The following is a 26,877-nucleotide window of genomic DNA, read 5'->3' as shown; positions in this document are numbered from 1 at the left end:
GTGCCTTGAGTCTCGCTGGTGTGGGTTTCCCACCAGACACACAAAAGCCTGGATTCTTTTCTTTGTCTGAGACTGAGTCTAGACCCATCTGCGTGGAATCTCGAGACACATCACAGGAGCGGCTTAGCCTCCTTTTCCGGGTCGTTGGCGCCGCCTTATGGAGTTGTGGCAAATTCTCAACAGCTGCAGCTGCAGTCCCAGACTTGGACTTGAAATGATCCCCCAGGCCAAGTTTACACGAGCTGGACGAAAGTGGGGGTGGGTGGGATGGGGAGCCTCTGCTTACTTTGCACAAGCCTCATATTTTGCCTCCCCCCACCCCCGATTTCCTTTTTCCTCCTCCTTCTCGCGCCTTTTCCTCTCTCTGTGCGGTTCCCATACAGATACATTTCTCGATAGAATTGCTCCCAAAACAGCGGGCAAATACAGAGTCTGAGTCCAGGGGCGGAGGGCAGAACAAATTCAGACTTTATTGTCAGGGAGAGCAAAAAGGGGAGGACCGTGGGTGGGGGGCCGGGGTTGCTACATTGTCAAGCAGAAAGAGTTGATGGGAAGGGGAAGACCAGTGTAGGCCGGAACCCTCCCGGGTCGGCGGCTGAAGGGTTGACGATACGGAAACCACGGAGTCGGGGGCGGGGACGGGGTGTCACACCCCCGCCCGGGTTGTGCAGTGGAGGTGACTGGTGGGAGGGGACAGCCATGAGGTCTAGGAACTGGGATCGGGGAGGCTACAGACTCTGCGAATTCTGCGGAAGGGGAGGGGCGGGGGCGAGGCTTCTATTGCTTTTTGCTCACAGTTTTGCGGAAGGCGAGGCGGGGGTGGGCTTGGACTGGACACCCCTTGCCCCCCTTGGTACCCCTTGGGCGATGGGTGCTGGTGAAAAGAATGGAACCCGGACTAGGGAGGAAGAAGGCGAGGGAAAGGTCTATGGTGGCATCTCCTTGGTCCCACCCAAGTGCCGGAGATGCCCCCAAGTGCTGCCCCCTGCAATGGGCCCTGCTAGACCTGGGGCTGGGGCATGGTGCGGGGCGGGCACAGTGAGGTTGCAGGCGGTAAAACCAAAGTGCTTATGAGGGACCCAGGATCCCGCCTGCTCCCCTCCCCCTACGGAGGACGGGGGTGTTCACGGAAGCGCTTCAGTTTGGGGTAGGGGGCCGGAGTCCCAGAGTCCGCTTATTGCCAAGAAAATCCATTTCTGTCCCCCCGGACCCCCACCATGGCTTGTGAACCCCGTTTTGTGCTAGGTTTGGGGGGGAAGGGCTGGATGGACATGGCTTTTGGGAGGGGGGGTGTCTCCAAGGGGGCTCGGGGGTGAGACGGCCCCCCCTTTTCTAGGGGAGAGGGAAAGGCAGGGGGCGGGGTTCCCTGAGATCTGGGGTGTTCCCCCCCTTCTGAAGCCCCCCTCCCCCGCTACCCCTCCCCTTTCCTGGAACCCCGTATCTCGGGGTGGGGGGGGGGAAGGAGAGATCATTTAGGGAGTGCCGGGAGGAGGAGCGGGCTGGGAGCCCGGAGGCCTGGGTCCCGGCTGGAGGTGGGGAGTTGAATGGGAGGGGTTCAGGGTTGAGGTCAGTAGGGGGAGAAGAGGATGGGTCCGTGCGCAGTTCGGATGGGTCCGGGGGCCGGGTGAAGCAGAGGGTGAGTGATCGGCGGTCCCTGGAGAAGAGGTGCGGCTGGAGCCGGGCGCAGGGACAGCGGCGAGCCTGCTGCCGCTGCCATCACTGCAGCCACCGCCAGGGGGCTGGGGAGCAGGCCGCCCGCCAGGGACTTGGGCAGCTCCTTGGAGAAAGTCAGCGTGCCCTGAAGCGGGCGAAAGGCGGAGGAAGAGAGAAGTCACCCGGCGGTCCTGCAAACCCCACCTCTCCCTGGGCAAAGCCCGCGTCCCTCTCTCCTCCCCGCCCGCGCCCTCCCATTGCCGAATTCCCTAGCATCCAGGCCTCACCGCCAGCTCCCCGGCGCCCCTAGACTTCTTGTGACGGCTCAGTAGTGGGTTGGGCTTCCCGGCCACTCCGTCTCGGTGCCGCCGGCTGGAGATGTGCTGCAGGGACCGGTGGGTAGGGGGCTGTGAGCTCCCGGAAAGGGGCAACAGTAAGGGGGTATAATCAAGCTCCAAGCACCGGGCCCCTCCCATGTGGCCCCCTGGGGAAAACCCTGAAGAAAGGCCTTTACTCGAGCTCCTGGCTCTCCTTCCGCATTTAGAGGGTGGAGCTTCCCAGAATTTCTGGGAAGGGCCTTAGACCCACCTGTTTCAGTTGGACCTCCGAGTTGACCTTGACATTGCAGATCTCACAGTGGAAAGTTCGGTCCTGGGCAGGAGCCTCTGGTTCCCCTGGGGTGGGAGGCCCCAGCCGAGGGTAAGCTTTGATGGGCCCCAGCCCACTTCGGGCCTCCAGAATTGTCTTGTGCTTAGTACCTGGAGCCCAGAGAAGGCAGGAGGTAAGGGGTGGAAGAAAAATTATCCAGGCCTACTGGGCCTCAAATCTGCACATTCCCAGTTACAATATGAGGGGGAAGGGGTGGGGGCGCAGTGTGGCTTCTTTCCAAGCTCCTTGGGACCCTCCCAAACAGGTGGATCAGGAGAGAGTCATAGGTAAAGGAGTAAGGTAGAAGGGGGAGCTGAGGAAGTAAAGGGCTAAGGAACGGGGGAGAGGGCTGGAGAAGGAGATAGGCAGACAGGCTGATAGGTCTTAGATGGTCTAGGGATGTTGGAAGCCAGGAGCATTAGGATGTGGAGGCAGGGGTGGCCTGAGGACAGGAGAGTCTGGGTGGGGGCAGGGGAGTCCATACCTTTGTTATGTGCCTCAAGCTGGGACAGGGAGTTCACAGCCACCTTGCACAGAGCACAGTAGAGCAGCCGCTTGGCTTTCTCCTCCTCTTCCTTGCTACCCCCAGGCAAGGAAGCTGGGGCTGGAGTCCCCCCTTCACCCTTGGTTACACCCTGACCAGTCTCCGGAATGCTGGGAGGGGATGGGGAGCCAGGCTGTTTCTCTGGGGATCCTGGGGCTGGCCCCAGTCCATTCTCCATGGAAACTGTTGTTGGGGGAGAAACATGGGGATCACCCTAGATGGCTCTTGGAGAAGACTCTTCATGTGGAAGAGACCCCCCCACCGATTTCCTGGAGGGCAAGGGACCAGGAATCCCCACCCTGTTACAACATGCATGCTCTCATGCCCTGGTCCAGAGCCAGATGTGGTCCAGCTGCCGCAGGCTGGGTGTGAAACTCCAATGCTTGGCTCATTCTCCATTAGCTGGGAACGGCCAAGGGGTCCAGCCTCACCAGCCTACCTTCAGGGTGAAGCTGGCAGCAAGCCTGGCCAGGGGGAGAGGCATGGAACAAGGATATAGCCCTCAGTGGCCTGCCAGCCAGTCTGGGCTTCCTGCCAGGACAGCCCCCTCCCGGAGTCTTGCCCAGCCCCCGGGAAGTACACGAAAGAGCCCTAGGAAGGGGCAGAGGCAGGGTGAGGAAAGGTCTGGAGAGATAAACACAGGCATGGCAAAAGGGAAACAGAAACAGCAGAACCGGAGAGGGAAGAAACAGGGATGCAGGCTGCTCTATAATTCATGGTTTGATTAAAGATGCACAGGCCCTAGGCCTCAGTGCTGGGTTCTGGCCTCTGTACAGGGGAAACTCTAGCGCTCCCATTCTTGCTCCAGCAGCTGATCCAGTTTCCGGGTCATGGTGAGGCTGGCAGTGGGGGTGGGGAGCTTGTGGGAGGGGAACTCCTCACCCCTCCAGGTACCCATTTGCTTGTTCATTCCATGTCCTTCCCCTTATTTCTCTTACTTTTTTCTGACATTCTTCACCTCCATCCCAATCCAGACAGCACATCCACATCTCAGTCTGGACAGGACTTCATGGTTTATAAAGCAGGGCAGGTATACTTATCCTGCCTATATCCTCAGATACTGTAGGAACTAAATGAGGTAATATGCGTGAAGTGCTGTTCAAGAAATGTTAGCTATCACCATCATCACCATCATCATCATCCTCTTCCTCTCCATTTTACAGAGATGTTAACAAACTAACCCAAGATGATCAGGCTAAGAAGCAGCCAAAGTACAATTAGAACTCAGCTTCCCATGGCCGGGATGGTGGCTCATGCCTGTGATCCCAGCACTTTGGGAGGCGGAGGTGGGTGGATCACTTGAGGTCAGGAGTTTGAGACCAGCCTGGGCAACATGGTGAAACCCTTTCTATACTAAAAATACAAAAATTACCCAGGCGAGGTGGCGGGTGCCTGTAATCCCAGCTACTCAGGAGGCTGAGGCAGGAGAATCGCTTGAGCCCAGGAGGTGGAGATTGCAGTGAGCTGAGATTGTGTCACTGCACTCCAGCCTGGGAGACAGAGTGAGACTCCATCTCAAAAAACAAACAAAAAACAAAAAACAGAACTCAGTTCCCCCACCTGCCCACCTGCCCACTCACTCTCTCTGTGCATCCCTGAGGGGGTTGTGTGTGTGTGTGTGTGTGTGTGTGTGTGTGTGTGTGTGTGTGTTTGTGTTTACTGAGAATGGGGGCCTAGTTTTCAATCTGGTAGTACAGATGTTTGTTTCTCATTCTTCTTAGGGTAGGGCAGGAAGGCCAGGCAAGGATAAGGATGGAGATGTTAGGTCTCTCTGGAATTGGCCATGATTGACATCTGACGTGGTAATCCCAGGATGGGGGTGGCTCATATCTTGCTATCTCAATATTCCTGTTCCAGTTTCTTGGCTGGAAGTATGGCTGAGGATGGTCAGCAGCCATGAGGAAAAAGGAATCTTGTAAACTTGGAAAAGACCTCAAAGATCTTAGTCTCACTCCTCTATTTCCCAGAAACAAACAAACAAACAAACAAACAAACAAACAAACAAACACACCTCTGACTAGGGAGGTCAAAAGATCTACTACCCAACATCATCCAGGGAGTTTCCTAGGTTTCTTGCACTCTCTGTCTTCCCCGAGGGGAGCCCCAGTAGGGCAGGAACTCAGGTATTCTGATTCCCTTCCCTGCACCACTCCCTAAGATGAAAAGGCCTCTCTCTGGATTTGATGGTTCTCTTTTTCTTGGGGATGTTTGCCAGGTGGCCTCACCCTAGCCCCTCTCTGAGTCACTGGGCTGTGGGGAGGACAGACAGTGGGGACTCTGTTGAGAGGAGCTGTGGTGGGGGTAAGGGTGACAGATTGGAAATTTTACATCACTGTGCTTGGCTCCAGGACTCACCTTGGGTGGGGGTATAGGGACTGAGGAAGAGAGAGGAGGAAGAGAGAGATGGAAGCAGGAGAGTTCTGGGAAAGGGGGAGAGAAGAGAGAAGACAGAGATCAGTTGAAGAATATGGGGGGATTCAGACACACCTGAACGGGGTGCTACACCATCCCCATTTGTCGGGGTGCTGCCTGGGGGGGCTGGGTCTCCAGGTTCTCGGATGCCAGGCTCCCTGCCTCTGGTCTTGGCGGCCTCAATGCCTTTGACTCGTCGGGCGTGGCGGTTACCCTTGTAGTGTGCCTCAGCCTGGCTCTTTAGGGATGGAGGAAGAAAATGGAATCTGAGACCACCTTTCATCTGACGGATCTCCCCACAGAGTTCCCTCAAGTCCTGGGGTGATCTCAGCAGGCTGCAGTTAAGTTTTCTGTACACCAATGAGATATAAAGCCCCATGCCAATAAGTCCTGGTTATTCCTGGGGCTCAGACTAGCTTCTCAAGCTTGAGTCCCTAGGAACCTGGGCCCCCACCTAGTTCAGACTCCACCCTACTACCACACCCAGGGCCTGGCTGCTGACCCAGACCCCCCAACTAGTCCTGGTAGAGAGAGGGGGACCACAAACCTATGGAAGAGTTATAAATTGGGAGAGGCCTAGCAATCCAGTCAGTCAGCATCCTCTTAGATCCCAAGGCTATGTGCCCAAGTCCTCTGCCCCTAGGATCCAGCCTTTGCTGCTTTCACCCTGAGGCTGGAAGTCCCAGGATCCCTGATGCCTGGGCTCCGTCCTGACTACTCCACTCTCGGTCTCATTTTCCCTGAAGTATCTGTGGACACGCTGGAGGACCCTGGCCCCAAGCCCAGCTCTAGGGACAGAAACAGCAGTGGAGACAGCTGTCAAAACAGAACCATTTTATGGGGGAGGGTAGGGTAGGGCAAAAAGAGGGAAGGGCTATCCGCTGTTGGCTCCCTGCCCCTCTAGTCTTCCACCATCCACCGGTGAGTGGAGCCAGGGTTGATAGACAGGATGCCTGGGGTCCAAGCTAAAGGAGAGGCCTAATGCTGGGTTAGTCCTGTCTTCCCCTCCCCACCCTGCTGCACTCCCATATATACCCCCGCTAAGAATGTACAATCCTGGAGGCACAGGGTCACCCAGACAAGGGCAGAAATAAAGGGTGTGGATAGGCAGGAAAAGAAGATTGACAGCCTAGGGGTAGGGTAGTGGTGTGCAGAGCCCAGTAGTATGGAGAAAAAGAGAGAGAGAGAGAGACAGAGAGAGAGAGACAGAGAGAGAGAGAGAGAGAGAGTGTGTGTGTGTGTGTCTCTGTGTACTGGGTAGAGAAACAGAACATGCTTTTATTTTCCCGTACTCAGCAGAATGAGGCTCTCTGTTTTTCTCCAAAAGCTCTCAGGACCTGCATCCCACAAAGTCCCCTCTAGACCCACACACACTCCACAGAGTCCCAGTGGAGCCTCAGAGGGAGGAAATCTGGGAGGCTGGACGTTTGGGTTTTGGGTTTTAGGTAGCTTCTCCCCAGGGGAAAGCCCCATGGGATAAGAGTAGGGGCCAGGCCTTGTGTGTGATTTGGAGGGAGTAGAGTGGAAATGGGGTGGAGAGAGAAGGAAGCCAGAAAGTTAGAGGGAAGTGGGTGGGCCAGGGAGGAGTTTAGCAGAGGCCAAAGAGGACAGAGGCTCTGTGGGGGAGCCAATGACCTAACTCTGCCCCGTGCCCAAGAACCAGTGGGCCAGAGGCCACACTCCTGCTCAGACACTGATGGCCACCTATGTTCCAAGAAACTCTGAACCAGGGATGCCCAAGTCTCAAGGGAGGGAGGGATCAACGTTAGAGGACTGATCTACTTCATGTCAAAATACACAGCAATTTCTTATCCCTCTCCAGTGCCTTCCATAAGACCCTGCCTCTCCTGCAGTATCCCTGTATCCCTATTCCCTGCTCTTTGCCTACTATCCCCTTAATCCCTGTCCCTCACCCAGAGTAAGCCTTCTTACTCAGCCTCTGCCCTCCCTCAAGGTCCCCTGCTGCCCCTGCCCCACCCATTGGGTAGATGAGCAGCTTGGCTTCTTACCTGAGAATTGAAGCGGATTTGACAGACATTACAGGAAATGACGGGGCGCTTGGTCTTGAGCAAGGGTCCCCCAAAAGTGTGGGAGAGCACAGCCTTCTGTACAGGGTCCATCTGTGGAGGCAGATTGGGGTAAGCTGGGAGCCCTAGCGCAAGCTCATGTCCAGCATTCCCCCGACACAGATATCTGTGTTGAACCAAGGTCCCCAGACCATTTCTATCCCTTAATATACCTGAGGGCTCTGAGCCTCAGTCTTCTGTTTCTCTCTTAGCCCAATCTTCATAGCACTGAAAGGGACGTGATCGATAACTGGCCCAATGCTCCCATTTTACAGAACATAGAAGTGGTTTGCCCAACGTCACACCATGAGTTAATAGCAGATCTGGTATCTGAACCTGGACTCCTGCCTTGGTCCATCATACCATGAACATCCAACTCTGTCGCCCTGACTTATCTCCTACAGTGAAGCCAATCTACCAGAGGCCTCTGACATGAAGTCCCAAAGCACCCTCGATCCTAGGCCTTCAGCTGAAGCCTCTGAACCCTTTGGGCCTCCACTCTGGGGTAAGACTATCACCAAGCCCAGCCTCTGGTCCCAGGAGACAGATGTTCCCAGCCTCCCATCTCTGGGCCCCTGGTCGCCCTAACACATTCCCTCTCTGGACCTCTTAAAGGCAGCAACTTCTACAGGGAGTAAAAGAACTCAGGAGAAAGTAGGAGCTCCTAGTGAATCATGGGGACTAAGTGGGGGGACCTAAGCACGTGGGCTGGCCCGAGGCAGCCCAGGGATCTTCTGAACCTTCTCTCCCTGATCATGAGGGTTTCTAGGGCAGAGCTGTGGGGCTGGGCGGGATTAGGAACCATCCCTGTCCCCACCCTGGGTCAGCAGATGTCTTTGCAGTCTCCTGCCAAGAGTTCACATGAGGAAGGGAGAGGATGGGAGTTTCTCTGAGGCTTTCTACTATCAGGGGATGAAACCAGGGGCTCAGAGGCATGAAAACTGCCTCCCTCAACAGTTCTCCTCCCTTTTGGCCTCTAGGAAGCTAGGGAGAGGCAAGACTGGAATGTAGCTGAGACTGAAGAATGGGGGATGGCTGGGCTCTCTCCTAAGAATAGGACAGAATTAGGACTGAAACCTTATCTTCCAGGTGGAGGGATCAAGTGAAAAATAGTTGCTGGGGACTTGGGGTCTTTATCTCCTCAGCTGAGCCCATCTCTGTGACAGGTCTTTAGGGCTTCCAGTGAGACACTGGTGAGAGAACAAGAAGTGGGGGAAAGTGGTAAGAGTCAGAAAAGCCCTGCCCTCTGGACTCTCCTTTGCCTCTCCCCAGTAGTTTCACTGGCTGGGTGGGGTTAATGTCAGGAAATGGGCTTTAGTATCCCTGTGAAATAGATGGTGGCCTCATCCACTCTGCTCCATTTGGGTAGTGCTGAAGGCAGGGACCATGACTGGGTTCAGATAACTGGTCTGACTAACAAGGTCAATCTCTTGGCCTACTCTTGTTTGGAAAGAAGCCTCTCTAAGGGCTCACTTTTTTACCTCAGCTTCTCAGAAGCCCCAGTCACATCCAAGGAAAAGCCAAACAGGAGAACGGGTGTGTCTGTGTGTGTTAGGCAGGCTGTGATCAATCTGTGCATGGGTGGAGTGTGAATAAGTGTCATGCACTGTGCGTACATCATTTATATATCAACATTCTGTGTTGGGGGCTTTGGTGACACCATGAATGGTCAGGTGGTGTAATCTTCAGCTGTGTGTTTATCTGTGTGAATGTATGATGTGTTTGGCAGAAAGAAAGATAGACCAAGTTGGAGACAGGCTTTCATCAGAAAGGGGAGACAGACGGCTGCTCTCAGCTCCCAGTCTCCAGGCCTTAGTCCTTCCTATTTAGAGACCCCCCAACTCTGTTCCAGAGTTCTCCTCAGCCCTGGGCTTCCTCACATGCTGGGTGGGGAATGGGAATTCAAACAGAAACTCAGTCTGGGCCAGGAAACCCAAGTTGGATGAAAACAGTAGGGAGAGAGGAGCGGGATGGAAGCGGAGAGCAGAGTCTCCTAGTTCTGTCTGTGCTCTGTCCCATCATCCCAGCCTGCTCTCCAGAGGGGCTGAGGACACAGGACTCCGAGGATGACTTGTGGACTGGCCATCCCAGCATCCATACCCTGAGAATGGTTCCTGTCCTACCTGGGTCCTTCCTCCAGGGTGAGAACCTTAGCTCTTGCACAACCCCCTCCCCTGGTTTAAGTCTACAAACACCAGCTAGGAGTGAGAGTGGGGAGTGGGGAAGAGGGCACCAGTGGAGTCAGGTGGGTGCTTCCCACCCTCCTCCAGCAACTAAGGAGACACCAGGCTGAAGGTGAGGACTCCTGGGCCCAATCCCTGCGCAGGTGGAATGTGAGCCACTGAAGTGCTGCTCCAGGCCAAGGTCAGGAGGCCCCGGTGACCTAGATGAGGGCTCCCTGGGGAGGGGTGAAGGCCAGCACCTCCCAGAGCCCATCTCACTCCAGAACCTCTTCCCTGGGATGCTGGCTTGGACACGGCCTGGAAAGGTCCATAAAACAGTGCCCTCCCACCTGCCCTCCAACAGTAGACATGAAGGGGAACCAATCCCTGAAGCTGGGGCAAAATGAATCAGGAAGGGCAAGGGAGAGGGAGGGGGGAACCAGATCAGGAACACTAGGGGTGCTATGATTATATTTCCTTCCATTGCCCTTTATCTGATGGAACCCGCTGCCCCTTGTGTGAGCACCCCGCTTCCCCACCCACCAAAATTAAGATGAAAAGGGAAAGGTGGTGGAATCTCAGGGATGGGAAGACCTGAGGAAGGACTGAGATAGGAAAGAGGAGCTAGGGGGTATGTACAGAGCAGGTGGAAGCTGGTGGGGGAGGGATGCTGGGAAGGGGCCGGGGCTGGAGAGGAGGGATCTGATCAGTGTGGTCATTGGAGGGCAGGTGTAGGACCTGACAGGAAGTCTGAAGATTTGGGGGACTCCAAGAATGTGGGAAGCAGAGGTGAGGGTATCCACTATGGTGGCAGTAGTCTGGGGGCATGAGCTGGGATCCCGAGATTGGTTAGGGCCGCGCCGGTGTGGGGGATGGGCCGGACAACCCGAGGACCAGGCAGAGGAAGAGGTAGCCAGCCTCGCAGGGGCGGGCGGGGACGGGGTGGGGGTGCGCTGCGGCAGCCGCGGGAGTCAGGGAGAGAGGAGGGGCCGGGTGGCTTACCCTGCGAGACCCTAGGGGCCGCGGCTCCATGGCCCGGGGTAGCGGACCCGGGCTGAGGGGCCGAGCCTGGCCGGGCCGGGCAGGCCAGGGACGCGGCGCTCGTTGCCCGGGCGGCTCGGGGCTGTGCGGCCCGGCCGGCGGGGAGAAGGGGAGGCGGCGCTGGCCCGGGCCGGAGCCCGCCCCGGAGGCGGGGCCGAGGACGGGGGCGGGGACAGGGACAGGGACAGGGAGCTGAAGAGGAATGAAAGGGGGCTAGGGCGGAAAGAGGGGGATGTCCATTATCCAGACACTCCTAGAAAAGAGCTTGTTCGGAAGAGAAGAGGCCACTTGGCCCCGCGGCAGGGGCATTGACCAGATGACCTCGTTGCTTCCACTGGGGCTCCTTCTGGGGTCCAGGGTCCCCACCAACTCAGACATTTCTCCTTTCTTTCACCCCTTTTGCCCCGACCTTCCCTAGCTCCCCTGCTGATAGTCTGTCTTCAGAGTCCCCAGACGACCCTTCCCCGGCTTCCTCTGCAAAGGCGGCCTCTATGCTGCTACCCTTTTACAAGTCACTTCCCTCCCTAGGGATGGGAAACTGAGCCCAGGTACCCAGGTGTCAGGCATTGCTCTCTCAGACTCCTTCAAATTGTGGAGCTGAGGGCACCCAGGGCAAAAGCTACCTCAGACTGGAGATGTCGCTCCTAACTTCTTCCCACCTCCTACCCGCGCCCGCCACCTGCCGGAGAACCAGGCTCTCTGAAAGCCTACGCTTCGTGCACCTGCTGCCCTCTGGCGGTTCAGTGGGGGCAGCATTGGGGGACTGAGGCTGTAGGGCCCAGCAGCCCCACTCCCCCAGACACCTCGTTCTGTCTAGACAGGTCCTGGGATTCCCAGTCTTTCATCTCTAGGTCTCATCTTCTCCCATTCCACCTAGGGCAGAGAGATTAGTGAAGCAGGGGACTGGATCTAGAGAGAGGGTGGCTTTGGGAAACAGTGAGGGATGTCCAAGGGCAGAGGGAAGCAGTGCAGTGAGTGGGAGGAGAATGAGGGGAGACAGTAATTCCAGAAGAGGTCTAAGGAGTAAGAACTGCCCAAGTAGGAGAGAGTGCTGGAGGTGCCAGTCCACTGGGAAGGAGAGACTCTGTCATGAATAATATCACTACCACCATCTAATGTTGATTGAGCCCTTGGAATGTGCCAGCTTCTGTACTGAGCTCTTTGCATGGATTATCTAATTTAATCTTCACAACCACTATTTGAAGTAAGTACTATTATTATCTTCATTTTATAGATGAGGGAACTGAGGTTTTGAGAGGTTAAATAATTTGCCCAAGGTCATAAGCTAGTAAGTGGCTGAACTGGGATTTGAATTTAAACCTGGGCAGTCTGACTCCAAAGCCACGTACTTAACTGCTGCACAGTACTTCCAAAGGCCTGTCTGCAGCTTTTCTGCAGTCCTCATTCCCCTGCAGAATTTGACAGTATTGATGCAGCCCGCCACACTCTCTCCCTTGGCTTTTCCAACTCTACAGGAACATATTTCCCTCCCCACCCCCTCCAGTGGCTTTTGCATTCCTTTGCTGAAGCCTCTTCCTGTTCCCACTGCCTAATTCTGCATGTTCCCAAAGGCTAAGGCCTTGACCATCCTATGTTTCTCTCTTTACTTCTCTCTTAAATAAAAACGATAGCAATAGCATAATAATCATAGCAGCTAACACTGATCGAGCACTTAGTTTGTGATAGGCATTATGATTATGTAATATGATCTCACAACCTTGTGAGTTGGTGTTAATACTATCCCATTCTCAGCCTGGGCAACATGGCAAAACTCCATCTCTACTAAAAATACAAAAATTGGCTGGGTGCAGTGGCTTACGCCTATAATCCCAACACTTTGGGAGGCTGAGGTGGGCGGATCACAAGGTCAAGAGATTGAGACCATCCTGGCCAACATGGTGAAGCCCTGTCTCTACTAAAAATACAAAAATTAGCTGGGCATGGTGGTGTGCACCTGTAGGCCCAGCTACTCGGGAGGCTGAGGCAGGCGAATTACTTGAACCCAGGAGGCTTAGGTTGCAGTGAGCGGAGATTGCACCACTGCACTCCAGCCTGGGGGACAGAGTAAGTCCCTGTCTTAAAACAAAAACAAAAACAAAAACAAAAAAAAAGAAAGAAAGGAAGAAAGAAAAAGAAAGAAAGAAAGAAAGAAAGAAAGAAAGAAAGAAAGAAAGAAAAAAAAAACTATCCCATTCTACAGTTGGTAAAACTGAGGTTCAGAATGGTTAAATAACTTGCCTAAGGTCACATAGCCAGTACTTTGGAACATCAAGTTAAATTCTGCCAATCAGATGCAGGATGCAGTTCAACACCCTGCTGAACTCTAAGCTTATCCATGCTCATCGCTTTAAATACCTCTGCTAGAGGCAGTGGAGCCATGAACTCTGCAGGAGTCGAAACCCTGGATTATCCAATCAACTAAGTAGCTTTGTGACCTTGGACAATTCACTTAACCTCTCTGCGTCTGTGTTTCCTCATCTATACAATAGGGACACTGATGGGGTTGCTAAGATCTGAGGTCAAGTGTAAGTCAGGTGTTTAGATGGGGGAAATTATTCTCCCCATCTTATGACCTATCACATCCAATCTTGCACTTTCTCAAATGCTCCTTTCTAGGCCTTGTTCATGCTACTTACTTCAGTCTGGAATGTTCCCAAAGGCTACTTTAAAAATCTTGCCAATAATTCTTCAAAGCCCAAATTATATGTCACCTGCTCCAGGTTAAATCCCTTTTTCCTCTGCTCTCTGTTTTTCTGCCTAGCTCTGGTTGGTCCCTTAGGACCCACCATATCCAGGAAGATCTTTCTTGACACTTGGGCTTCCATGCAAGCAAAATGCCTCTGACACAGCTCTTCTCACACTGTATAGGGTTAACTTGTTATCCTTCCTATTAAACTATGAGCTCCCCAAGTGTGGTAACTGAGTCCTGTGTCCCTGACACCAGGCACAGTACTCAGCATATAGTAGGTGCTCAAAAAAAATTTTTTTTTGTTAAATTGAATTTTTTTTTTTTTTTTTTTTGAGTTGCAGTCTTGCTCTGTCACCCAGGCTGGAGTGCAGTGGCGTGATCTTGGCTCACTGCAAGCTCTGCCTCCCGGGTTCACTCTCCTGCCTCAGCCTCCCAATTAGCTGGGACTACACGTGCCTGCCACCACACCTATTTTTTTTAAAAGAAAAGGCCGGGCGCGGTGGCTCAAGCCTGTAATCCCAGCACTTTGGGAGGCCGAGACGGGTGGATCACGAGGTCAGGAGATCGAGACCATCCTGGCTAACATGGTGAAACCCCGTCTCTACTAAAAAATACAAAAAACTAGCCGGGCGAGGTGGCGGGTGCCTGTAGTCCCAGCTACTCGGGGGGCTGAGGCAGGAGAATGGTGTAAACCCGGGAGGCAGAGCTTGCAGTGAGCTGAGATCCAGCCACTGCACTCCAGCCCAGGCGACAGAGCAAGACTCTGTCTCAAAAAAATAAAAAATAAAATAAAAAATATATTTTTAGTAGAGACGGGGTTTCACCATGTTAGCCAGGATGGTCTCGATTTCCTGACCTTGTGATCCGTAAACTGAATTTTTTTTTTTTTTTTTTTGAGGCGGAGTCTCGCTCTGTCGCCCAGGCTGGAGTGCAGTGGCCAGATCTCAGCTCACTGCAAGCTCCGCCTCCTGGGTTTACGCCATTCTCCCGCCTCAGCCTCCCAAGTAGCTGGGACTACAGGCGCCCGCCACCTCACCTGGCTAGTTTTTGTATTTTTTGTAGAGACGGGGGTTTCACCGTGTTCGCCAGGATGGTCTCGATCTCCTGACCTCGTGATCCGCCCGTCTCGGCCTCCCAAAGTGCTGGGATTACAGGCTTGAGCCACCGCGCCCGGCCAGTAAACTGAATTTTTGTTAGGGTCTCTGCCACAATATTTATAACCTTCCCCCTGTTTTGCTATGTACTTGTCTATCTTTCTCTCCTGAATATAAGTTCTTTAATTTAAGACTGTCTCATATTTACCCTCATGTCTCCATTGTGTCTAGAACAATGCCTTGCTTATAGTTAGTACTCAATTTTCTCAACTGTAAAATGAGGACAATAACAGCTACCCCACAGGGTTTCTTTAACGGTTGAGATATGAAAAAACAGTCTGAAAACTTAAAAGCGCAATGCAAATGTGTGATTGGGTTCTTTGGGAAGAGTTTGGGGGGAGCAGCTGTGGTAGAATGATAATTCTATTTGAAGCCAGATGCAATGGGTTCAAATCATACCTTAGGCACATACTGTGTCAACTTATATAAATTACTAAACCAGGCCGGGCGCGGTGGCTCAAGCCTGTAATCCCAGCACTTTGGGAGGCCGAGACGGGCGGATCACGAGGTCAGGAGATCGAGACCATCCTGGCTAACATGGTGAAACCCCGTCTCTACTAAAAATACAAAAAACTAGCCGGGCGACCTGGCGGGCGCCTGTAGTCCCAGCTACTCGGGAGGCTGAGGCAGGAGAATGGCGTCAACCCGGGAGGCGGAGCTTGCAGTGAGCTGAGATCCGGCCACTGCACTCCAGCCTGGGCAGCAGAGCGAGACTCCGTCTCAAAAAAAAAAAAAAAAAAAAAAAAAAAAAATAAAATAAAATAAAATAAATAAATAAATAAATAAATAAAGCTTTAGCTTTAGCACCACATGCTAAAGGGAATTCATCACCCTCACCGGAGACCAACTTCCTCTTCCAACCCTCTGCCTCTGTCAATGGTGACTTCCATCCAGTCACAAAGACCTGAATGCTGGAGTCATCCTTGACTCATGCCTTCTCTTCTCCCTCACCCTCAAACACCAGTTGGTCACCATGACCTGTCAATATTTCCTTGGAATTACCTCCCCCATTCTTCCTTTTTCTCCGTTCATACTGCCACTGCCACAGCCCAGTCTGGCTTTTGAGGCTTACCTTGGGCCTGCATTGCTAGGATAGCCTCCTAACTGTTCACCTTCCTCCTGCCTCTGTTCCCTTTCATCCAGTTGCTCCACTCACCTTCCTCAAATACTGCTCTTACCAAGTCAGTCTCCTACTCAAAAATAGACAGTGGCGCCGGGCATGGTGGCTCATGCCTGTAATCCCAGCACTTTGGGAGGCTGAGGCAGGCGGATCACCTGAAGTCAGGAGTTTGAGATCAGCCTGGCCAACAGGGCGAAAACCCATCTCTACTAAAAATACAAAAATTAGCCAGGTGTGGTGGCACATGCCTGTAATCCCAGCTACTTAGGAAGCTGAGGCAGGAGAATCAGTGAACTGGGGAGGCGGAGGTTGCAGTGAGCCGAGATCGTGCCGCTGCACACCAGCCTCGGCAACAGAGCAAGACTCCGTCTCATAAAAACAAACAAACAAACAAACAAACACACAAATAGACAGCACCTTCCTATTTCATATTGTATTAAATCTAGATCATCTTGCCAGTCCTCCAAGCCTTATCCCATTGATCCTACCCACCCAGCTGTGGACTCCAGAGAGGTGAAACTTACAAACAGGCATGCTTATTTTCTTGCTTATTCCCTCTTTCTGGATTCAGCACCTACACCCCTCCTACCTCCCCACTGTTACTACCACCAATTTAAGTCTCATTACTTCTCTAGATGGTAGGGCGATTCACTGTAGGACTAAATGAGATAATTCATATAAAACACTTAGCACAGTGTCTGGCCCGTAGCAAGATCTCAGCAAATATTAGCTATTATTATTGTTGTTAACACTATACCAGATGGCCCACAGTACTCAAAATTAACTAGAATTAAGGAAGATGGGGTCATAAGAGGAGATAAAGAATTAGAAACAGGAGAAGAGGGCAGAGGTGGGTCTGAGAGAGAAAGATCGGGTCACAAGTGGATGGAGAAGGCAGGCAGGCTGCTACTTACGGTGCTGTAGTTGCTGAAGAGGCCAAGGGTAGGGGCTGGCTCGAGTGGGAAGGGCAGGATCTGCTTGAGGTCCAGCGGGGGCTGCATGATGGGGGGCTGCCGTAGCAGAGGCAGGGGCCCTGCCCGGCTCAGGCTGCCTGAAGGGCAAAGAAAACATTTTGTGGAGAAGGAAGATTAAAGCTTGGAAACCCCACCCAAGCCTGCCAGTCCACTCCCTAGCCAGGGCCCCCACACTCAGAAGTGTCACCCCAGTGCACAGTGTACACACTTCCCCTGCTGGCTCCAGAGCAATGGAGCACAGTGCCCTGTGGGTCTGGGGGAGGGTGTAGACTGGTCCTTCCCTTCTGGGTGGTTTTCACTTCCCCATTTTCCAGCCTCCCTCCCCCAAAGTCTCTAGGCACATTACCCAGTAAGAGCCCATTACCTTTTCTGCAGGCTGCCTGCTGAACCAGCAGGACTCCCAGCCTCAAGCCCCTGGCCACCCTCTTTTTCTGGTTTTGCTTTCCCCCAGGGGATCCTAAAGCTTGGTATCACCCCAGGAAGAAGACAGTCAAGTGGGTGATTCATCCCACTGACCAGAGGGCGATATTAGGACTTGGATTTGGAGGGGGCTGCTGAATCTCTCAGATGCCCTAGAATTAGATTTTGCTCTGATTATAATTCTTCTTCTTCTTTTTTTTTTTTGAGACAGAGCCTCACTCTGTTGCCAGGCTTGAGTGCAGTGGCGCGATCTCGGCTCACTGCAACCTCTGCCTCGTGGGTTCAAGCGATTCTCCTGCCTCAGCCTCCCGAGTAGCCAGGATTACAGGCACCCGCCACCACACCTGGCTAATTTTTTTTGTATTTTTCAGTAGAGACGGGGTTTTACCATGTTGGCCAGGCTGGTTTCAAACTCCTGATCTCGTAATCCTCCCGCCTCGGCCTCCCAAAGTGCTGGATTACAGGTGTGAGCCACTGTGCCCGGCTTCTAATTATAATTCTTAATTAACTATTGACACCTGTGGGGGTAGGTAGCGGGTTGGGTGGTTTTTGCTCTGGGAGGTGAACTACCGAGGCCATTCTCAGACCCCCTTCTCCCAACCTTCCTCAGTCTTCCCCAAGACCCTTTTGTCTCACCGGGAATGCTCAGCTACAGGTCCAGTTCTGCAGGAGGAACCTCAACCTGGCCTCTGGGCGGGGAATGCCTGGGTCTGACCCCAAGGGGAAATGAAAGTCCAGGCCAGCCATTCAACTACCCTTTCCTGAAACCTTTTCCTCCTCCTCTCAGAGTCATGGGAGGAACCCACCAGACTCCAAAGGGGCAGCCCAAAGGTCCTCAGAGCCCCTCTGGGCTTCCACTGGCCCAGCTCCCTTCTGCGACCCTGCTGTGCACCAGCTGGGGAGTTCTGGCCACCCTTCACTGCTCCAGTAACCCCCTGACAGCAACAGGGGTTCCCAGGAACAAAGGCAAACCGAGGAGGCTGCATGCTTGGCCCGTCCTCCCTTGACCTTACTAGGGCAGAAGGTCCCCAGGATTCCCTTCCTGTTCCCTCCATAGAGACCACCCCCTTTCATACCTTTAGTTTCTTGTGCCTGCTGCCCCCAGGCAGTGGCCTGGCCCTGGCCCCCCAGGGGCCTGGGCCTGACAGCGTCCCCTTCCCTTGGTTCTGCCCTCTGCCCCCTCCCTTGCCAGCCCCCTCCCCCTCAGCCCAGTCAGTAGAATCAGCCAATCAGAATCCTGGAAAAGTGGGGCAGAGGGGAGGGCAGGGGAGCAGGGATTAGGGGAATCTGAGGCGAGAGGGAGGGGGTGGGGAGGGCTCAGGCACAGCTGGGGGCAGGGAGCTGGTCCAGAAAGGTCTGGAGGGGTCTGTCTCTTTCACCCCATGCCAGGGTGGGTGGTCAGGGTGACTGAGACAGAGGGGGGTGTCAAGGCTACTGGGAGCTTGGGCTTCAGAATTCTCAGGGCTGAAGGAGAGGGTAAGATCCTTGGCTTTGACCCTTAAGTAGCTGGTGGTCTGTATGCTTTGTGTCTATTCCCTCCTCTGTCACCTTCAAGGTGGGATGGGATAGAGAGAGGACACACACACACACACACACACATACACTTGGGATGGGGTGGAGAGAGGACACACACACATACACACAGAGAGACTGACAGATGAAAGTGAGAGGATGGGAGAGTGGTAGCAGCAGGAATAGGTGACGGAGGAATGGGACAGTGACACTGCGAGATAAAAGGATCGAGAACAATGGAGAGATGTCAGAGAGCGAAATCAGACATACAAACAGAGAGACACTGCCGAAAAGCTGGACACAGAGCTAGAGACTAGGGCAGACAGACTGAAAGACAGAACAGAGACAGCAAGAAAGAAAAAAGAGAAGAGAGAGGGACAGACAGACCGACGGGGCAGCTTGACCATCTCCCCTTCCTGGTCTGTCCCCTCATGGCATCTCCCCTCTGTGCTCCACCCTCCCTTACTGCCTGTTATCCAAGGCTGTTACTGCCTGTTACCCAAGGCCAGGGCAACCTTAATGAGCCCCAGGCGGCATCAGGAATGGTGAGAGAAACCTGAGTGCTCCCAGAGTCCCCTGCACCCAGCAGCTACCCCTAGCAGCTGGTTTTGGGCTGGCACTTGCCCTGCCCCAGAGCACCAGAGGCTGAAACTTGGCTTGACCCTTTCCCTGGTTCTAGATTTCTCTAGGCTCCCACTCCTCGAAGCCATCTTAAGAGGAGACAGCAGAGTTCCAGAAAAATTTGAGGCTACTATGTGCCAGGTAATGAATTCCAAGTATTATCACATTTAACCTCTAAAGTAGCTCAATGAAGTAGCCATGATTCAATGCAGTAGCTGATAATATTTTTTCTACTTGACTTATGAGGAAATGGAGACTCAGAGAGGTTAACAAACTTGGTTGACGTCACACAGCCTGTAAATATCAGAGCTGAGATATAGATCAAGATCTGTTGGACTCTATAGCAAATTCTTTCTCTGTGCTACCTTACTCCCAAAGGGCTTGAATTTAACTGAAGCAGAGATCTGAGCACAGGCTTCCATCTTGTTCAAGGAGAGGAAGAGGAGAGCAAGTTCCATGCACTTCCTCAGGTTGGAGTCCTCATTTTTCCTCCAGAGGAGGGATAGAGGAAAACAGGTAGCAGCCACTCAGTTATCTATGGCTAGCAACTCATCTTTTCCACAGACATGAGCCCTGGGTGAGCGGGGGAGGGGAGGAGAGTGGGAGAGAGGGGTCAAATGAGGGTACAGTGAGGGAAGGAAGCAGGGTGGGCAACTGGAGACAAACTGTCTCCTTCCCAGATTCCTGGGTCCACTCCATTCTGAAGTGGTGAGAGAGACAGATGGCAGCTTTTGGGTCGGGTGGGCAGAAACAGGAATCTTGGTTTCAGGTAGCCCAGGCCTCAGGCCCCTCCCCTCTTTTTCTGAGGCTAACAATAGTTGCCACTTTTTGAGGCTTTACTATAGGCCAGGCACTTTACATACACAATCTCCCAGTAGGTGGTCCCACCACTCACTAGCTGGGTGAGCAGCTAGGTTCTCTGACTCTCAGTCTCATTTCTCATCTGTCAAATGAAAACACTACTTGCCTCACCAAGTTGTTGAGAGGATTGAACAAATTCCATGTAAAATGCTGGTATGTCACAGTGAGAACTCAATAAATATTTGCTGAATAAATGAATCCTCATCTTATAGATGATGACAGCTGGCTCAGAAGGGGAGTTATTTGGCCAAGGTCACAGTTAGTGAGTGATGTGAACCTGCCTGTCTGGTTCCAGAGACAGGGCTTTCAAGCACAACACTTTTCTGGCTAGATCTGGAAAGGGATGGGGGGAAAAGGCAGGAATATAGGAGAGGCTGGGGAGGAAGGAACTGGGTAGGAAATGCAGGGCTTTTGACTTCTAGCTAGGTAAAATCTCTAGGCAGTTTTGGCAGAAGAGGTGGAGAGCAAATTGAAGTGTGTGTAAGTGTGTGTGTGTGTGTGTGTGTGTGGCACCCATGTCAGGCAAGGCAGGGAGGAGCTGAGGCCTGGCTGGGGCAGGCCACTCTTGAGGGAAGCTCATTAGAGTAATTACCTCCAGCAGATAGAGCCCCACCCAGCTTCATCGGGAATTGCTAAATGCTTTATTAAAGAAAGCTCCCAACACGATTTAGAGGGGGTGAGTTCCAGACCCTTGGATGGATGTCCATCTGTCCATTTTCACACCCTACTTAGCCCTGGGCACTTTGATCCTGCTCAAGTTGCCCTGTCAGCACTAACCCTCAACCAGGCCACATCTGGCTTCCTCTATTGGTCTTTTCCTTTCCCTCTTCCCCAGAAATTCGGGCCAGGTCTGGAGCCCCAGCCCCTTGGCTATTTTAGGTGGGGCCCCATGCCTCAAGCCTTGTTGGTAAAGAATGCTTAGGGAGTGGCTGCATCTGGGTAGGAATAGGAGCCAGGAAAGGTGTTAGTACAGGGCTGTGGGTTAGTGTTGGTTGGAAGACTGGGCCAGAATGAGATTAAGATCAGAGAGAGATACTGGGGTTAAAGTTGCAAGTAGTTAGGGCCCAAGGTGGTAAAAAGCATAGGGTCAGTACTGGGTTAAAATGGGAATTAGACTTGGGCCAAAGGAGAAATTGAGATCTCTTCTCTAATTAATCTCTTTTTCCCTTCGGGCCCTTTGGCCTTGTCTCCCTCCCTAGAAGTGCTTAAAATTAAGGGCGGGGTGGGAGGAAAGCTTTGAACCCCTGTGTCTTTTTTACCAAGTTCCATGTATATGCCCCCTTCTGCCTCAATTCCCCCAGCTTGGCAAGAGGCAGGCTGAGGACTGGAAAGGCTTTGAAGTCAAAGATGAAAGAGACAAGGGGGATGATTATGAACAACTACTCAAAACACCATGCCTAATAACCCCCGGGTGGATATAGGCGGAGACTGGGCCTAGAGGGAGGAGTTGACTGGAAAGGGGAGAGCAGGGAGACCCCTGGGAAATCTTTCCCAACTTGATTGGAAAGGGCCTCCTTCAATGCACCCCTACCCTTACTGCACCATGGACTCAGTTGGAAAGGATGGTATTGAAAGGCTTAGAACAGGGAACCTGAGCCCAGAACTGCCATCTTAAACCTGGGGCCCAGACTCTAGATCTTGAGCAGGCTGGCTGGGTGTCACATGCTGGGCAGGGAGGTTTTAGGGTCCCTCCAGGGCTACCATGCACACGGATTCAGAGGACCTGAGTGTTCAGAACTAAAACCTTTGTAGGGTCCCTGGGGGTGGGGCCTGAGCCCTGGCTGGCAGCTTCCTCCCTCTCTCCTTCCTTCCTCAAAGAGGGCTAAGGTGTGTGGGCTTTGCCAGAGTTCCTGCCCTCTGTGAGCTTGGCATGAGGAGGGAATTAATTATAGTGTCCTCCAGGGGGATGTGAGGGTCCCACTCGTGGCTGTGGTCCAGTTTCAGAGAATGTGGACCCAGGAATTATTCCTGTAGTCTTGGTGGCCTGGGGTCTTGGTCAGGCTCCAGCAAGCAGGTCCATGATGTCCTTTTCAGGGCCTGCTGACCAGGGAAAGCACGGCTTATGCCAGCCTGTTCTGGGCAAGCACGATGCTGCCTCTCGGGCTATGCCCGGGGTGGAGCCAGGGTTCAGGGATCACGCAGGTTTGAGGAATGTGGAGCCTGTGCTCTGGGGGACTGAGTGCAACATGTGTTGGTGGGGGTCACTCTAGCGTCCGGATGGTATTCATAGAAGGGTGGGTGATAACTTCCCCTGCTGGAGAGGCTCTTGAGAAGGAGGCAGGCAACCAGTCATTCATGCCTTCGTTCAGTCATCCATTCAATAGATAGGTGGAGTGCCAGGTGGAGGGGGTGAGACATACAGGAGAGAGAGACTGAGGACACACAGGAGGAGAGAAAAAGAGATGGAGGAAGGGCAGAAGGACAATAGGTAGTCAACAGGGATAGGCAGTGAAATGAAAGAAGGCAAGAAAGGAAGACAAATAGCAGAGGGACTTAGGAGAGGGATGAGTGCAGGAGCCAGTCAAGCCCTCTAGGTACCAGCATGGACCCAGGTGTCCTCAGTTGGGGGCAGGGAGACCACAGGTGTCTGTGCCTGGTTGGGGGGCTCCCACCATAAACAGATCCCAGAAACCGGCCTAGCCAGGGTAGAGGGCAGAGGTCAGAGCAGGCCTGTGGACTATTGTGGAGGAAGGGTGGAGGGCAGGAGCCTGCAGCCGGTGCTGATGCAGAGTCCAGAGCACAGCTAGGCCCTTTCCTCCCCCACCCCTGGGGCTCCTTTCCTGATGTAGGTCATGAGGATGGGGTGGCTGTGGCTGTCGGGCTGTCAGAGCCCAGCGGGAGTTCCCATCCCCCATCCTTACCCTCTCCATTGCCCCTCCCTCTCCTGCTGCCCCCAGCCCAAGGCAGGGGTGGAGGGAGAAGAAGGAAGTCAGGAAAGAGGGACTCAGGCAGCTAGAGCAGGGAGAGAGAGGGGCAGGTCTCGGCGTGTTGGGGCAGGATGGCTGTGGAGACAGGCTCTGAGCCGCAGGAGCCCTGGATGCACAGTTTCCCACCCCCTATTTTCCCCACCCCCTTTTCTCCTCAGCCCCTCTGCTCCCCAGTCCCTCTGCTCCCCAGCCCTCTTATCTCCGGCCCTCAGGTTCCCACCTCCCACCACACTCACCTCGAAGCTACACCCACCATCTTCTTCTTCCACCCCCCACTTCCTCCTTTCCCCCTTATCCTGGGCCCAGAAGGATGTCGGAGTGTCTAAGCTAAGGGTGGGGGAAGACGCTGGGGCGGGAGACGGGTCCGAACCTTTCCCCCAACTCCACCAAGCCAGGACCAGCCCCCTCCCCCAGCCTCTCGTAGACTGGTATATAATATTCATGAGCCTCATGAATACGCAATGTTCTAATTATGGGGCGGGGGTCTCACTCCGCTCTGCCTCCCGCTTTACCACTCCCTAGATTACCGGGAGCAGCGGCAGCCTGGGGAAGAGGGGAAGAGGGGACCCCAGATGTGGAGCCAGATGAAGGGGGAGGGGGAACCGGTCGCTGACGGGCGGCCGCAGTCACCGCGGTGCCGGGAGATGGGGGGGGCGGTGGGTGACCCACAGAGAGGAACCCAGGAGCCGGGAGCCTGGAGTCGCAGAGACCACTCACCAAGGATCATGCTGGGGACCCAGGCGCCCGGGGTTCCGCGTCGCTCTGTCCCGGGGGCCGTTCTGGCCGGGCTGGGGGTACGGGGGGAGGAGCCGGGGAGGAGCAGAGGCCGGCCGAGGCGGAGCGGGGGCGGGGCCCTCAGCAGGTGAAGACGGGAGGAGGGGACCCGGGCACTCGGGCTCCGCGAGGGGGCGTCCTGGCCCCTCCCGCTTCCTCCCGCCCTTCTTCTTGCTGCCTGCTGGCCTCCTGGGTTTACGGTGTCACTGCGGCCAGGGCTGGGGGAACAGGACGTGTAGAAGACGGTGTGAGGTGATGGACGAAGCTGGAAACTAGGATGCCTGGGTTCCCGGGGAGGGCTGAGTCTGAGGGCGGGAAGTCCGGTTCTGGGCTGATGGGGTGGGAAGGGGAGTCGGGGGGAGGGGGGCAGGGGTGCCTAAGTACTTTGGGAGGCGATGGGCCTTGGGTTGGGTGGGATACCTAGGTTCCCTCCAGAGTGATGGACTGAGCAGGGGGCAGGGGAAGTGCAGCGGAAATTGTGTGGGTCCTAGTTTGTTGTTCTGGCTTTGGAGCAGGATGCCTGAGGGCTGGGCCTCTGAGGTGAAATGGGATGTTGAAGATGGATCCCAGGTTGAGTTCTGGCTGGGGTCTGAATGCCTGGGTCGTTAGGGAAGGTCTCAGCGAAGAGATTGCAATCAATGGACCTGAGGAGATGGAAATAGAAGCTTGTAACCGAGATCATTAGGGCAACTGGAAGATGACAGAAAATTGAGAACTGAGGCACCTTGTAGAGATGACCTGGATTGGGGTGGGGTGGCTTCGGGGAGCATCTATCCAGGGCCTAAATCTGGGGCATTCCCCACTAAGGCCAGCTTCGATTGAGGAGGACTGGTGGGGAGGCATGGGGGTATTTGGTGAGGTGGAGGGGAAGATGGAGGGTAGGACAAAATGTCTGAGCTGGGGAGAATGTCAGGAGGGAGAGGAAGTACAGGCCACTCGGAGGTATTCTTTTCTTTTCTTTTTTTTTTTGAGACCCGAGTCTCGCTCTGTCGCCCAGGCTGGAGTGCAGTGGCACGATCTCAGCTCACTGCAACCTCTGCCTCCTGGGTTCAAGCAATTCTCCTACCTCAGCCTCCCAAGTAGCTGGGATTACAGGCGCCTGCCACCACACCTGGCTAATTTTTGTAGTTTTAGTAGAGACAGAGTTTCACTATGTTGGCCAGGCTGGTCTTGAACTCCTGACCTCAGGTGATCTGCCTGCCTTGGCCTCTCAAAGTGTTGGGATTACTGGCATGAGCCACCATACCCAGTCCACTCAGAGGTATTCTTAAGGGACTCCAGTACAAGGCTGGAGTCTGGGACACTGCAGATGTCTGGGGAATATGGAGCCTGGACTTGTCTGTACCTGTCTCAAGAGGGAGGGTGGCAGGCAGATTTCCCAGAATGCCACACAGTCAGCTTCAGGCCAACCGCAATCAGAGGAAAAGTGGGTGGGAACTGGAACGTTTGAGGTTTAGGCAGGTAGAAGCAGAGGGGAAGAAGTCAGTGAAAGGGTGGTGGTACTGAAGTTTTGGAACAGTTTAGGAAGGGGAAAGAGACTGACATTCCTGGGTTCTGGAGGGAAATTGGGAAGGTGCAGGTGCAGGAAGTTTGAGTTTCTGTTTCTGGGTCCCAGCAATCTCTTGCCCTCACCCCAGTAATCTGGTTTGAAGAAAAGACCTGTTTCTGTACCTGCCAAGACACTCCAGCTCAAGGGCAAGAGAATGCTGGGAGTGCCAATGCCTTAGTCTCCTTCTGATTCAGTAGGGCAGAGATCTCAGGTGATTGGCCTTGCTGCCCAAGTCTGGCATTGGGAGAGGATATGGGGTTTCTGGGTCCATCAGAGGAGGTCCTCCTGCTCTGGGTCTGTCCTGCCACCATGCTGGTCAACTCCAGTATGAAAAACCCTTGCTTCTCCTTAAGACCCTGCACCTCCTTTCCTCTTCCCATTCTTTCTCCTCCTGGGTGGACTCAGAGAGTAAACAAGAGTCATTATCAGGCATGGCCGATTGATTTTAGAGACCCCTTTGCCCTCAGCTGTTGTCCACCCTGCCACGCAGCCCCAGGGACTCTGGGTTAGGAAGATCTCAGAAGAGGGGTTGCTTAAGCTTACCAAGGGGCGGCAGCTGGCTAGAGGACGGGTGACCTTGCAGGCAGCTGGGGTGGGGGGAAGGTGTGTGGGGTGAATTCATTATTGATGAGCCCTGCACCCCGGGCTACTAATGAGCCCCGGCCGGCTGCTCTAATTGATGTCAAGAAACTTGAGACCCCCAGATCAGCTTCCCGCCTGCCAGCTGCCTCTCCTGAGCCCCCTCCCCCTCCCTGCACCCCCAGCTGCTCTGTTCACTTCCTAAGACCTCCTTTCCTTCTCCTTTTCATCTCTACCAACACAGCCAAGGATAGGGCTCAGGCCTTCTGGCCCCCTACACTTCTGGCCCCCCTACACTTAAGTCTCGAGGTGGGAGCCACACTTCCTTCGGAGGGTTGGGAGATTTGGGAGAAGAAACTTAGACCAGGAGTCTGAGAATTACAGCTCAGGGAAAGAGAGGCTCATACTAGATTACGTCTGTGGCATTTCTGAGCTCAAGGAATTTCTTCCTTGTATTGTGCATCCCGGGTAAGAACTTGTCACTATCTCAAAAGTACAGGCCCTACACAGTGACACACCCATGACACCAGCCTAGTTTTCACAGCCCACTGCCCTTCCTTATTTCCTCCTCACAACAGTGGAAGACATTTTAGGTCTGGCCCCTGAAGTTTGGCTGCTTCTACTCCCACCTCTCTTCCAAGAGGGGGACTCCTCTTAATGTATCAAGTATGCGATTTCCTCCCTCTAGAATTTCTGGTGCTTTGTTATGCCATGGCTGCCATTCTTAGGAATGCTAGGGGGTTCTTTGTCTCATGCTGTCTCTTCTACCCCATCAGCTCCTTTTCATTTATGGGTTCTGTGAAGACATTCCTGACTCGGAGCATTCTAAGAAGTCACAGACTGGAGTGTGGTCCAGGCTTGGTCTCCCAGGAGGGATATTTTTAGGTGATGCAGGCCCTGCTAGGCAGGAGCCTGAGTTAATGAGAATAGTCCTGGTGATGGGGGAAGAGGGTGAGGTGGGCCTCATACCCTACCTTCCCAAATTTCCCATAAATTTGTGGCTATGCTGCCCTCTGGTGGCTGAATTTTAGTCTCTCCTGACAGGGACATCTTTGTCTCCAACAACCCCAATTGCTCTCCCTCTTGCTGCATGTTGTGACAGGCCTTGAGGAGAAAAGAGGACCCTGAGGATCACTCACTTTGCATGATTTATCTTCAAAGATCTGAACCC

The 26,877-nt window shown here is 53.8% G+C and overlaps 1 protein-coding gene and 1 long non-coding RNA gene across 5 annotated transcripts in view; one reads left to right on the top strand and one right to left on the bottom strand.

Annotated features, from left to right (window-relative positions):
• The window catches only part of LOC104670561, a 64,226-nt gene that overhangs the window by 15,413 nt on the left and 21,936 nt on the right, over positions 1-26,877 (top strand). The window lies entirely within an intron of this gene.
• ZNF385A (zinc finger protein 385A) lies at positions 445-24,616 on the bottom strand. 4 transcript variants are annotated; one of them, XM_010373858.2, is made up of 9 exons: positions 23,999-24,616; positions 23,522-23,796; positions 16,404-16,540; positions 7,267-7,377; positions 5,333-5,495; positions 2,786-3,028; positions 2,242-2,411; positions 1,941-2,036; positions 445-1,798 (listed from the first exon to the last, which is right to left on the bottom strand). In XM_010373858.2, exons 2-9 carry the CDS (start codon positions 23,529-23,531, stop codon positions 1,568-1,570), a joined length of 1,161 nt encoding a protein of 386 aa, XP_010372160.1. In that variant the 5' UTR covers positions 23,532-23,796; positions 23,999-24,616; the 3' UTR covers positions 445-1,567. The 4 variants fall into 4 exon arrangements, with proteins under 4 accessions (XP_010372160.1, XP_030795004.1, XP_030795003.1 ...); XM_030939144.1 differs by lacking the exons at positions 23,522-23,796; positions 23,999-24,616 and adding an exon at positions 17,520-17,712; XM_030939143.1 differs by lacking the exons at positions 23,522-23,796; positions 23,999-24,616 and adding an exon at positions 16,672-16,690.

Source organism: Rhinopithecus roxellana, chromosome 10 (genome assembly GCF_007565055.1).
Source record: "Rhinopithecus roxellana isolate Shanxi Qingling chromosome 10, ASM756505v1, whole genome shotgun sequence".
NCBI lineage: Eukaryota > Metazoa > Chordata > Mammalia > Primates > Cercopithecidae > Rhinopithecus > Rhinopithecus roxellana.
This window is presented reverse-complemented; position numbering and strand designations above follow the sequence as displayed.